A 13366-nucleotide genomic window follows, 5' to 3' on the forward strand; every position below is an offset into this window, starting at 1 on the left:
CTGTTGAAAGAAAAAGTCCATAAAATCATTAGTTTCCTGTTGTAGCTTCAGTTGACATTCTAGACCCCAGGGAGCCATCCCCAAAGGCTGTAAGAGGGGCAGGAGAGAGGGCCCTTGATTCAAGCCCAGCCCCTGACCACGCCCCTCTTTGTCTCCTCAGCCTCCTTTGTTAAGATTTCCAGTTTGTGCGGCTCTGGACGCTCCTGCACTCTTCTGCATGTGGAGCAGTGTGACGCAGTATGTTGGCTTATGTCTTAAGAAAACCTCTCTTTGCGAGTCAGAGTAGGCCATCACCTGTGTATATCATTTCCTCTTTTCCCCATGCCAGCCTTGTCAGTTAGGCATCACTGTTCCTGCTTTACAAGTTGAGAAAACTCTGGCCCGGTTTAACAAGTCTGAACTCACACAGCTCACTAGGAAGCCAAAGACCAGGTTTTGGACCTTGTGCTTGCTATCCCATTACACTGTCCACTCTTCCACTGAGCTGCATTCACCTAGAAGGCAGAGAAATCAGACTGGCAACCTTCTTGCGCCATGCTGTTATCCAAGCAGCACCCTTCACTTCAGAAGCAGAGGTGGGCTCCCGAGGGCGGTGTGTTTGTCTACAACTTGTGGAAGTATTCTTTTGTCATCAGGATGGCCATCAATTTACAATCCTAGGTTGACATAGAGATTGCAGTGTTTAATTATGTTTTCCTCTGTGTAGATCTAGTCAGATCATTTCTGACTCACTGTAATGGTCAGAAAAGCTCTAGAGTAGGCAGTGGTTTCTTCCTCAGTATCGTGTCCAGTTTACACGTATAATGCTGAATTTTTTTTCCTAATTAGGTGTTACTCTTTTATATATTTCTGGGTACTTTGGGGTAGAATTGAGTTAAAATTTAAGTTACTACAAAGAACTAGTTAGAAATCTTGGATGGCTAAATAGCCTAAAGGAACACATAGACATAGTCTTTGAGTGGCTGTGCCATTGGGTGGGGTGTTTAAATACATTACCCAATTTGTTTCTAATCATCCTCTAAGCTTGAAGATACTAAAGTAGTTTCCTTGCCTGCCAGTGAATAGCCATGAATCACTTGCCTGAGGACCCCGCAGGTAAGGGATAAGGTCAGACTTTGAACTTCAAACCTTTCAATCTTTTGCTCTTCATGGGTACAGTAGTTATGTTGCTGTCCCAGTGATGGATATGGTGGGATCCATAATGAAAGGAGGATTTATGGATCAAAATGCCTGAAAAGAGGTGCTTAAGTTTGTTTCTCCTTCCAAAGAGGATATGGTCAGTCAGTGAATGCAGAGTTTGCAGGGCATCTCTCCTGCACAAAAATGCATGTGCTAGAATTGGCCAGCCACTTCTCCCTTCACATTAACGTCTTGCAGAGGAGTAGGTTCCTGTTTCCTCAGGGCTGTTTCACAGCGTGGCTAAACTTCAAGAGAAGTGGGAAAGCCAGGCACAGTTGTGAAAACCTGAACCGTGGCAGGCTGGGGCAGAAGGATGCAAGTTTGATCCTGGGAAAGTCAGCAAGTTAGCTAAAACCTTACTTCAAAATTTAAAATAATTTTTTTTTTTTAAAGGGCTGGGGATGTATGTCAGTGCAGAGGCCCTGGATTCCATTCTCAGTTACATACACACACACAAAGGAGGTGAGAAAAGGTAGTTCAGCGACTAGCTCACACTCAAATCCACTCAGTAGTGGAGCTTTTTTTTTTTAACATGATGACTACGCACAGCTGGTAGCCTCTTTCCCACTAAAACTAACAGGTTGTTTTGCTCCAGAAGTAAATCTCTTGCGAGGTGTAAATAAGTGTATTAAAATTACAACAGGAGATCTAGTGTATGTACTGAGAGCAGTTGTCAGGCAGCGAAGAAGTCTATATCAGTGCACTGGCTTCCAAACTTACTGTTTTTTTCCCTCATATCACTATAAATGTTGAAGAAATCCAGGCATGTGAGCTCAAAATCAGTGCCCTTCCACAGCGAAGGCAGGAGGAGGCCTTTCCATAGACACTTTCCTGCAGAGACAGGTAAGACAGTGCAGAGAACAGATTGCAATACCCGTGCTTCTCTGGCCTGTGGCAGTCTCTTTGGCTTTTGCTATAACGGTCGCTATATGCTGCTGAGTTACTTATGGAAGACAGATAACTTAATGTTGAATGGACATCTTTCTGTGCTGTGAAGTTAGCAATACTTGGCATTCTGTTTTTTCGAGAGCCCTTCTAAGAAAGTGTTTCTAGTCCTAGGAGGTCAAATGCAGAGGCTTCTGTTAAGGCACTGTGTATTTACAAAGTAGGTGAACGCATGCTGATGTTAATGATGGTTTCATGGGTGCCCTCAGTGTCAAGTCACCTGAGTACCACCCTTTGGTTAGCAGCCCACTGACCTGTAACTTGCCGAGAAGACTAGCCATGCAGGTGGTTGTACTCGTGTACCAACCAGATGGAGGGTGTTGTATGCAAGGTACAGGGGCCAGGCTCTCATGCAGATACACAAACGGTGTACTTAGGAGTGTTCGCATACAAATACCAGCGTTGAACCCCTCTTCCTTCTTCCATGCTGCACTGCCCATTTACCTTTGGGTGTGATATAACTGAGCTGTTTTCCCTACTTCTGGGGCTAGCCACAAGCTGTGAAGGCTCAAGAGAACTTCGCTTGTTTTGGAGAAACCTCACCTCTTTTCCACCAAGACTTAGGGAAATGGCAGTGTGTAACACAGAATTATTTTGACAGTAGTTTAGAATATGCTGTCAGACAGGTGACGTAATACACTGCTCAGCACAGCCTCCTGCTTCATATTGACACTTGTTCTAGTGAGTTCTTTAGATGCATATGACTTACTATGACTTGACTTACTCCTTGACTCACTATGGTTCCACTTAAGACTTTGTGACTTTACAGTGGTGCAGAAGCAGTATGTTTCTAACTCTGGTCTCTTCCCAGTGTGGTAATATGCAGTGCACTACTCTCGTGCTGTTGAGCAGAAGCAGTGAGCCATAGCTCCCTGTTAGGCACACAATCATGAGTGTAAATACCCAGGACTCTACAGTGTGCTGTGTTCAGTAAGTCATGTGAGATATTCAGCACTTACTACAAAACAGAGATGATTTTGCCAAACTGGAGGCTAATGTGTAAATGTTCGGAGCATATCTAAGGAAGACTGGGCTAAGCTATGATGTGCAGCAGGTTAGGTATATTGAATCTATCTTGTACTTACAGCATTTTCAGTTTCTGATAGGTTTGTTGGGCTGTACCCCCAGTGTAAATGGAGAAGCACCTGTAACTGCTTCGACAGTTCTAAAGAGGTATTGCCGAGAGGACTGTGTTCCTCCAGCACTTGAGCCAACGTGATTCTCTGAAGACGTTTCTCTTTCAGGATGCTCTTCTGTTCTTGTGGATGGTCGCGATCTTGCAATCCAGTGCGTTTTGACTTTTAGAAGGAAGGGCACCCTCCTGGTTTTGGCAAAACTGCTTTCCATGATGTTTGAAGGATATTGGAGGCTGAGAAAAGTGCCAAAAACCTGAAGATGTACAAACGGAGTCTTGGTTTGGGTGGGATGGAGGAATCTTGTCACATATTTGTTGTTTTTGAGAATTACTTAAAGTTAATGTACACATGAAGTGTTAGGTTGAACAGTGGATGAGTAAGTTATGCTGGGGCAAGTAAGTAAATCAGTTTCTCTTCTCTCAGCTTGAAGCTGGGAGCTTATCTCCCACCTATAAGGGCTTATATGTGGATTGGATGCAGATCTTTGGAACAGCATTGAGAACCAGGGGCCTCAGGATAAGAGAAGAAGTATGCAGATTAATAACTGGCCTATTGAGAGTCAGTTATTTTTTGCAGCTCCAGAGTCAAAGTGGATGAAAGTTACAGGGAAGCCAGTTTCAGTTTCATTGATGGATAATTTGTTGACCGTGAAAACAATTTGAAAGTAAAATTTGCTGTCAAAAGATGGAAGTTTGGTGTTTAGAGCACTAACTATGTGGTCAGTTGGTGAGGATGTTTGAAGGATTTAAATAATACTGGAAGCTGTCATGATTTCAAGTCTGGGTTTTCATTTAAATTATTTGACATCCCCACTTACCTCTCCTGGTGGACTTGGATTCTGGCCTTTGTGCCCAGCCCAGGAATGTCTGTTTTAGGGGAGCCGGAGGCCCCTCCAAATTGTAAACCCCTGGACCAGATCCTGCATCACGCAAAAGCCTCTGCATCTATTCTTTGGGCCTGTGGCTTCCTTAGGGTCCCACTGCAGCTCTGACTTTCTTGGTTTAGCTAGGAGAGCACACCAATGTGCTCATGTGGAGGATAGCAGTGTGCTTACATGGTAAAGTCCGGTCTCCAACAATTAGCAACATCAGGCTAGGCTTAGAAATCCTCTAATGTATCCCTGCATTTTATAGACGACAGAGCCCCTACAGATGGTGGTTTGCTTTTAGGTCACTTCAAGACTACCAGAACTTCTGGGTGTCACTTCTGTCTTCTCCCGAGCCAGTGCAAAATACAGGTGTGAGACAGCTTCTCCTAGTGACTCCCCTGAAAGGCCCACTGGCGTCTGTAACAGAAGTACAGTAAAATAGAAAATCCTTGTCTTTGCCAGTGTTCTTCTGTCACCAGTTCAGGTCATTCATATGTCCTATCCCAAATCAGGGTCCACTAGCATAGGTATGTGTTTGTGCATGGAAGGGACAGACAGCACTTCAGGTCCAAGGGCTCTTGTCTGCTGGTTGCCTACCTATAATGGGTGGTCTGGCAAGTCTGGTCGAGTCCCTAGATGCCATCAGGACACAGTTGCATGCTAAAAATTGTTTTTGAAAGAAGATAACTATCTGTCACTAGAGCAGAATTGAAGACAAGAACATTACAGAAGAAATACAGCTTGTGATCAGATATGAGGTGTTGGTTTAGTACTTTCAAAGCTGCTTTTATAGGGCACGTGTTAGGCCACATCTGAATAAGCAGCAGTTGTTTATTATGACCATATAGAAAGGCCTTTCTGCTCCCCTAACCTGACTTTTAGACCAGCTTTGTGTCCTTATCCGGGTAGCTCTGTCTGTGCCCGTTCTTGAGCAGACTTACTGCCTGCCTCTGTGTGCCTCTTGATGCTTAGAGAAGGACTTTAAACTTCCAAGGGCTTTCTTACACTCTGGAGCATGGTGGTCATCATTGAAGCAGCTCTGTGGGAGAGTTTGCATAAGTGTCCTTAGTTAATTTTAATTATCATATGAAAGTCAAGGTTGAAAAGATGCAAATGGTGCTAGGCTTGTAGCCAGTCTCACACTAGTGTGGTTTCAGTTTGGTTCTTGGCTGTATAAGGTCTGTAAAAGAAGTCTCTTTAAAGGTTATGTAAAAATTAGCCACTGTGTAACACAGCATGTGTGTACTGGAGGACTGACTTCCATGCTCTAGGAAACATTTGTCACGCCTGCCTCAGTCCAAGCTATTCAGTCTCCTTGCTGCCATCTTGTCATTTCTCACAGACTCTGGTCCTCATAGCAGCTGGAATATCAATCAGATCATGTCCTCTTCTCCATCTTGTGGTGAGAAAAAGCCACACTTCTGTGCCACAGTGTTACAAAAGTTTTAGAATTTTCAGTGATAACAGCCAGCTGCAGCATGCATGGCATAGGTTCACCACCACTGTTACGGCTCATTCCTCGCCTGGTCTCCCCATTCCCTCTGATCACATCTGCAGCCCTGCCTCACCCATTCCTCAAGTGCATCGGGCTCATTTCCCCCAGACCTTGGCCATCTCTACTTTAAACTCCCTTTTTGTAGACACCCACAGAGATTGCTTCTTGGTTGCCCCTAGATTTCTGCTCAGGTGTCACTGACCTCGATTGAGGCTTTTCCCAGCTCTCCTCACCTGAGCATGCACCCCAGCCTTCTGCACACAGTCACATACATGCTTGCTGTCCTTGCCTGACGTTACAGTATTTGTTTTCCAGTTATCCTACCACTGCTTCGCAGTGCTGTGGCGTGCACATTGTGAGTGTAGAGACTGATACGCATTCATTCACTACCCTGTGCCCCTTAGAATAAAGTCCTTAGAATAAAGCACTTGAAAGATGCTCAGGAAGATGCTGGGAGAGTAATTATTTCTGCCTTCCTTATATTGTCAGTCTTACTGGCTTCTTGCCACTTGCAACAGTAGATTTGAGTGTTTGAGAGCTGGCACCCAAGCTGAACATAAGCTGTAACATGGAAGCAAATGTGAATTCTTTCCTAGGTGACTTAACACATTTGAGCCCTAAACAGACAGTGTTCTGCACAGGACTTCGTGAGGCTAAAGTGAAATTACACTTGGAGAATCATTAGGATAAGCTCACCAGCACTGGTTAAAACCTGCTCTAATAGCTTCCCTCTGGCATATGTGTGTTCATAGTTGTCTAAACGGGTGAGTTTTAGGGGCTCAGTTTGAAAATTTTCTCTTTAGCTTAGTTGCCGGTTATTTTAATGTGTAAGATCACAGGTTGAGATTTAGCACAGAATCCCTAAGGGCAATAAAATACAGTATAAGCTTGCTAATAGCTAATCCTTATACTCTTATATTAATTGTGCTTTATGATTTTGTTTTCCTGTAGTGATCCCTGGACTACTAAAGAATTGAAAACGATCACACTTTGGATCACATACCTAGAGTGGCCGCATACAAAAAAGGTTATTAAGCGTACACCAGGAGTTAGCAGCTGCTTTTCCACCAGTCACATATGTGTTGAAAGATGCCTCAAAAGGATTTACCATGTGAATCTTTCTGAATTTCAGCCAGCTGCCTTTAGAAATGCAGATAAAGAAAATGAAGGATATCGGAGAACATTTGTATACTGCACAAATGAATTGCGGACACAGTTCCTTGACTATGTCACCCAAACAGCCTAATTCTAGTAGAGCAACTCGACCAGACAGGCAAGAAGCACAAACCCTCCTGTACCAAGGCTCAGAGGCAGAGGCTGCCTTGATGACCATCGCCACGTGTGTGAAGTGCAAAAGTGTTCACAAAATCCCTCTGCAGGATTTGAAGAAAGATACTGGGCAAAACCAGAAGGAAGACAAATACGTCTGTCTCAAATGCAGCATTCATGTATCTCCGCCTCACTTTCATTTTGTGAACAATAATCCCAGTGCTGTTCACATTGGAAATAATACTGAAGCCGTCTCAAGTCCCGTCAACAAATTTAAGGTAAGGAACTTTAAGCCAGGCAAATATTACTGTGATAAATGTCGTTTTTCTACAAAAGACCCGCTGCAGTACAAAAAGCACACACTTCAACATGAAGAGATTAAATTCGTTTGTTCTCACTGCAGCTACATTTCATACACAAAAGGAGAGTTTCAGAGGCATTTGGTGAAGCATACAGGCATATTCCCTTATCAGTGTGAGTACTGTGACTACGGTGCTATTAGAAATGATTACATTGTAAAGCATCGGAAAAGGGTCCATGAGAGAGCCGGTGCAAAGCGGCCTCTCAAGACCGTTAGCAAGCTGGAACCTAAAAGAATCAGTGTTTCAAGAGAAAATGCGGACCTTTTAAAGGCTCCCAATCCAAGGACTACATTTCAAAATAAGTTATCCGATCAGCTTTCAAGGTTCTCTCTCCAAGGAAATAAAGACAAAATGCATAGCATCACAATGTTACCTGAATCAAACGAATACCAAAAAGACGTCGTGTGCATTCCAAATAGAGTGAGCCTACCTGAGCCTAACGAGGTTGGTCTCTTTGAGAACAAAAGTGTTGAGGTAGAAGTGTTGTCACCTGCAAAGGAACCTGTTCAGCCAGGCGTGCCCTTAACGGTGGTGGCCCCGTCCGAGCTCGTCGTCCCTGCAAACTGCTTAGCCCAGTTGATAGACGTGAAGGTTGTCAACGGCACACAGCAGCTTGTTCTGAAATTGTTTCCACTTGAAGAAAATAATCGCCTTGAAGCTGACAGGGGTGATGGAGGTAATTCTGAGCAGACAACTAAAGAGAAGGGTTCAAATGAACAAGAACAGATACCCGGTGCGGAAAAAACAAAGTCGCTAACAATGGAAGGGAACGTTGGGAAACTTTTAGGCATTGATAGTCTTCAATCTTCAGTTCAGAAGCAACTTAAAAATGTGAAATGGGTAAGATCTTACGACTTTTTCATGTCCAACTCTACTGTGCACAACTATAGAGAATCCTTTTTTCATTCTGATATGGTTGAGGATTTGCAGAGAAAAAGCAGTTTATATGCACATAGAACCACTGCACCTCCTCTTGCCTTAACAGCCCATTCTCCGCCATCTGTAGTAAAAAACAGTGTTTTCTGTGGTCTTGGACCTGCATCAAACTCTTTTCCATATAAAGCTGCTGCTGCTTTTGCTGAAGATGGAAGAAATGTACGCAGTGACTCACAGCAGTCGTTTCCTCTTGCTGCATGGCCCGCAGCTATTTCCTTTTCTGGAGAAAAGAGTGTACTACCCTTAAGTGAAAATGACTTTAAACCTAGAAGTAACATTAGTATTCCTGTAAAAATGGTTTCCTCTAGTAGAAAGCTGGTAGATAACCAGACAGAGCCAAACAAGGTAGTTTCAAATATAGGTCAGGTTTCCTCTCCACATAAAAGTGAGTATTTACACATAAACATAACTGGAGAAGAAAGGGCTAAGTCTCACCAACCTGGGGAGAAGCCTATAGAACGGAAGGATTCTGAAAGGACTAAGGACAATTTTGACGGCCCAGTCATCTCATCAGTATTTTCTCTGAGCTCCGGATCTGAAAATGTGCCAGAGGGTATTAAGTGGAGTAGTTCAACATCCAAAATAAAGTCAATTGAGCTCTTGCGCAGAAAGATAGCTCAGTTAATTGAGTCCTGTGGCAAGCCTTCCTCTCTGTCTGCAAATGGTGCACACCGTCGTTCTGTGGGGCAGGCAACAAAGGTAACTTCAAAGGCACCCTCTGAATGTATTCAAGAAATTAATGTGTCTCTTACTGGCTCAGGCCCTGGCCCTTCCACGGGTCCTGTCCAGAAACCTCCGAATGAAGTTGCTGTTGTTGGCAAAGGACAGCTTACACGTCAGGAGATCTATCCACAGTTCAGTAATGTCACAGATGGGAGAACTGAGAGAGGGACCAGAAAGGCACCTGTGGCTACCCCCGTGCTCATCCCCAAGGGGGCTGTGTTAAGGGTTCTCAACTCCTCAGAGGATGCGCACATCATAGAGGCCACCTGTGATGCACCTGTCGCCATTCCTTGCAGTGAAGCTCATTTACCAAAACCAGTCCCAGTCCGTCCTGTGAAACAGTCAGACTCAGACTTACAGCCTTTGATGAGCAAAAGTGGCCCGGTAGACATGTCCTGGAGTCTCGAGACATCTCTTCGGCCTAAACCAAGAAAAGACGATGCCATCTGCAGTAGCACCTCTAAGAAAACTGGCCCCATGCATGGGCAGCATGGGAGGCTGCTCTCCAGAAGTATTCCTGGGAGCAGGAGTAAAACCAAGCAAGTAAACTCATCCAAGAAGAAGAGCAAGATTCAGGCTGAGTCCAGCCGCTGCTTCAAGGATCCTTCCATTTTTCAGGTTGCAAGACAGCTTCGACTAGTAGCAGTGAAACCCGACCAGTTGATTAAGTGCCCCCGTCGGAACCAACCCGTCATTGTGCTGAATCACCCCGATGTTGACTCGCCAGAAGTGACTAATGTGATGAAGGTAATCAACAAGTACAAAGGCAACGTCCTGAAAGTGGTTTTGTCCGAGAGGACTAGGTGCCAGCTGGGCATCCGACGGCATCACCTACGACTCACCTACCAGAACACAGAGGAAGCTAGCCAGATAAAGAGGCAAATGATGTTGAAGATGAAACTGAAAAAAGTTCACAAAAACAACTACCAGGTGGTGGATTCCTTGCCCGATGACTCGTCACAGTGCATATTTAAGTGCTGGTTTTGTGGGCGGCTCTATGAAGACCAGGAAGAGTGGATGAGTCATGGCCAGCGGCATCTGATTGAGGCAACTAGAGATTGGGATGTTCTTTCTTCCAAGGGCAAATGAGTAAAAATTTGGCATTTGAAGCAAGTTGTTTTTCATTTGTTGGGGGCTTCCCTCTCCCAGGTGCAGTAGGAGAAACCCATACTGTAGGAATGAGCATCGTTAATTCTTCAGAACCCCTGTAGGAATGTCAAGAGCGCTTAGCCTGAGCTCAGGGCTAGACCTTAGGAGGTGTTAGAAGTCCCTGGAATTGTCCACACAGGTGGATGCAGTTCTGTAGAGAAAGTATGTGAAACTCAGCAGATTTTCAGTGGGGTTGGAGACCTTTCTTTGTTTAGTGCCCATAGTTCTGAGTAGATGGGAACCTTTCACCGTCCATTCAGAGGGGCAGGTTTAGAACATGCCACACTCCTGTGAGCGCTACTGAAGAATTAAGCCTACATTTTGTTGTGCACATACACTTTGTTTTTGCTTTAACTCCGTTCTGGAATATTTGTTACACAGTGGAAATTGAATTTTCTGCATCATTATCTTTAATTTGTTTATTCAAAAATGGCCATCCTTTTTAATCCCTCCCTATTCTGTAATACTCATTTTCATGTAGCACTGAATTTTCCTTTTCTTGGCTGTTTCAAGAAATGCTTCCAAGGATTTGCCTGCATTTACTACTTAAAAAGTGTTTTAAAAAACACATTTTTCAAGTATTTTCCTTTTGCATTCTTTTAAAAATCTTGACTTGTGACAGTTGGGTAGGGAATGTGCCTTTTAAAAAAGTTACAGAGGGAAAATATCTACAAGAAATTCTCCTCTTTGCCTATAACACTCCCACAGCATAAATTAAATGGCCAGTTTAAAATGGGAAGGAGTAGGTTTCCTACAACACAGTTAAACCCATGGGAAAGCAGTTGAAGGTAGGCTTGTAAAGCAGGCTGTGAAGGGTCTAATCTGACTTAGTTTTCACCTAGGGACTCATCCAGAAACTGGGGACATGGGGTATGTTCTAGATCACGGGGGACCCCAAATACTGGTGGCCGGGACCAGTCCTTCCCTGCTTTGCCTGTTTTTCTGAACGCATTCTACCTTGGAATAAGGCGGCTTCCCCATCTCCTCTCGATCTTTTCCTTCTGTGCCTTTGAGGTGTCGGGGAGACTTTCCCTCATGATGTTACTAGAAGTGGGCAGAAATCCCCTGCTGCCTGCGGAAGCAGGCACTACCCTGATTTGCAAAGCCAGTAACAACCTGCTGGTGATGCAGCTTGATCAGTCACACTTCCCTAGTGCTCGTCTTCGCTGGGAGGACTTCCACTTCCCTCACCACCCACAGACAACAGGATTTCTATTGACTTGCAGGGTACCTGTGTGTACGAGAGCAGGTAGACAGCTTGGCAAACACAGCTTACCCCTGAAATTGAGTCTTCGCTGGGCCAGGCAGCAAGATAAAAGGCTGAGGCATGGGGCAACTCGCAGGCCTGCCTGCCCTTCCAGGGGCAACTGATTGGTACATTGGGAGGGGGAGCTGTTACATCTAAAAGTGGCACTAGTGACTTCTAACTTGCTCAGTAATTAGTTGGAGACTTAGTGTTCTTTCTGTTTTTTCACATGGGAAAGTCTTAGATTATCCTCTGATGGGCGGAATGATACTCCTTTGAAGTTTGTTCCTGTCACTAATGCTTGACATTTCTTCAGTACAAGATTGTTAAGTTGATTGATTTTATTAAACCTTGCATTTTTATATGTGTGTGTGTACACATACAAGTTTACCACATGGAAATTGCAATAGCTAATCTTCTGGTTTCCTATTTTATAATATGTGGGCTGGAAAAATTACATTTTTATATTCCAGAAATTATTTATTTTGGAAGTACATTTTTATAATGGTTTGATCTCATTTTTAGATAATGAAAGCACAGTAAGTGATGGGGTCTCATTTATATGAACAAATAGGAGTAGAAACCCCTGTGGATCATTTCATTACAGCATTCGGTCCTTGCGTGTTTTTATTTGGTGCTTTGTGGCTGGTAGGTGTTGCACCACTTTGCTACGTGGTGAAGAGCATTCTGAAGTTTTATCCGTGTTACAGACTTGCACCCTCCTGCATGAAAGAGATCTAAGATGTGGAGAGGAGAAGAAAAGCCTGTGATTTTTATTTTATTCTCCTATACCTCACCACTTAGCAGCTTTTTCCTGAGTGGCTGGACTGAGAGCTGATCAGGTCAGAGTATTTAGCATCAGCTTGAAATATTTACACTTCACAGTATCAGCTGTTGTTCAAGTATTACCTAAAACACATCTTGAGTACTTACGTGGAACTGAATTAATTGAATTTTGTGAGTAGAGTATGTAGCAAACCCTTTCGGGGATTTTTCAGCACTGTAATACTTTTTAAGGAGTTAAAAGTTATTCTGGAAGTCGGAAAAATGGGAAGGCAGAAGAAACTGTCTTCCCCAAATAAAGAGCTTTAGAAAGTAGCTTGTTAACATGTAGGTAATGTCATGAAGTGAACACGTCTAACAAAATCGGAGGGAGTAGGGGCAGAACTATTGAGTACTTACGTACTCTGACCTTAATTTTGAAGGATCTCTGGTCACTACATGTTGTTAGTAGCACTAATAAAGTTATTTTAAACTTATTTTTTTAAAGTAGGTTTTCTTACTTTTGGGCCAGAAATGAGACAGTCTTGTTATATTTATGACATAGGCAAATAAAACTTTTTAAAAACCTACTAAGTGTACTCAATAGGTTATATTTTATTCAAATTTTTATCCCCGCTCCAAAACATTTTATGAGCCCCTCCTGTGGGCTAGGGGCTATTTGATGAACTAAACTGAACACAACGTATTAACCCTCATAAGCCATCCCAGAAAATAAGATGTGATGCTGCTCAGCCTTTGGAAAAACTTTAGAATCTGTGAATGTCTATATGAGCAGAAAGCAAAACTTTGTAGAACATGTTAACCATTATTATAATTCCTGTGTTAACAGTCTGTGTCTGCTGCTCTGGTTTTGAAACACGTTTGTATATAGATATAGAAGTTGGAGTAAATTTTGTTAAATAAAGTAACTGTAAGATTTTTTTCTGCCCTTTCATTTCCATTGTTAAGCAAAGTGGATATTTATTACACAGCCTAGCTTGTATGATACATTTCTGAAGCACACAAAGGCATCCTTCTACATGACAGGTGTTCTGAGTCTTTCCAGGGTGTACTTTGAGTCGTAGGCACTTCTAACTGGTTAATCATGCATAAACTGATAGGAAGCTGGGTTACTCTTTCATTTTGCTTTGACTTAAATTCCTGAGAGGTGCTGGTTTAGACAAGAGTGGAGATTTTCCTACAACCACCAGTGGCCTCAGCGTAGAAAGTGTGTGAGCCCTTCCCCTACCATGCATGGCTAGCCTCTCAATGGAGGGAGTGGGGAGGGACAGCTGT

The 13366-nt window shown here is 43.5% G+C and overlaps 1 protein-coding gene across 1 annotated transcript; it reads left to right on the top strand.

Annotated features, from left to right (window-relative positions):
• Nucleotides 1-218: 218 nt before the first annotated feature.
• Znf518b (zinc finger protein 518B) lies at nucleotides 219-13011 on the top strand. Its single transcript, XM_005412022.2, has 2 exons — nucleotides 219-237; nucleotides 6575-13011. The coding sequence occupies exon 2, from the start codon at nucleotides 6772-6774 to the stop codon at nucleotides 10000-10002; it is 3231 nt and encodes a 1076-aa protein (XP_005412079.1). The 5' UTR covers nucleotides 219-237; nucleotides 6575-6771; the 3' UTR covers nucleotides 10003-13011.
• Nucleotides 13012-13366: the final 355 nt, after the last annotated feature.

This window comes from Chinchilla lanigera, unplaced genomic scaffold, assembly GCF_000276665.1.
Source record: "Chinchilla lanigera isolate Chin_1 unplaced genomic scaffold, ChiLan1.0 scaffold00148, whole genome shotgun sequence".
NCBI lineage: Eukaryota > Metazoa > Chordata > Mammalia > Rodentia > Chinchillidae > Chinchilla > Chinchilla lanigera.

Excerpts from the sequence above, each read along its gene's own strand:
- Znf518b (XM_005412022.2), top strand. The coding sequence starts at position 6,772 with ATGCAGATAAAGAAAATGAAGGATATCGGAGAACATTTGTATACTGCA.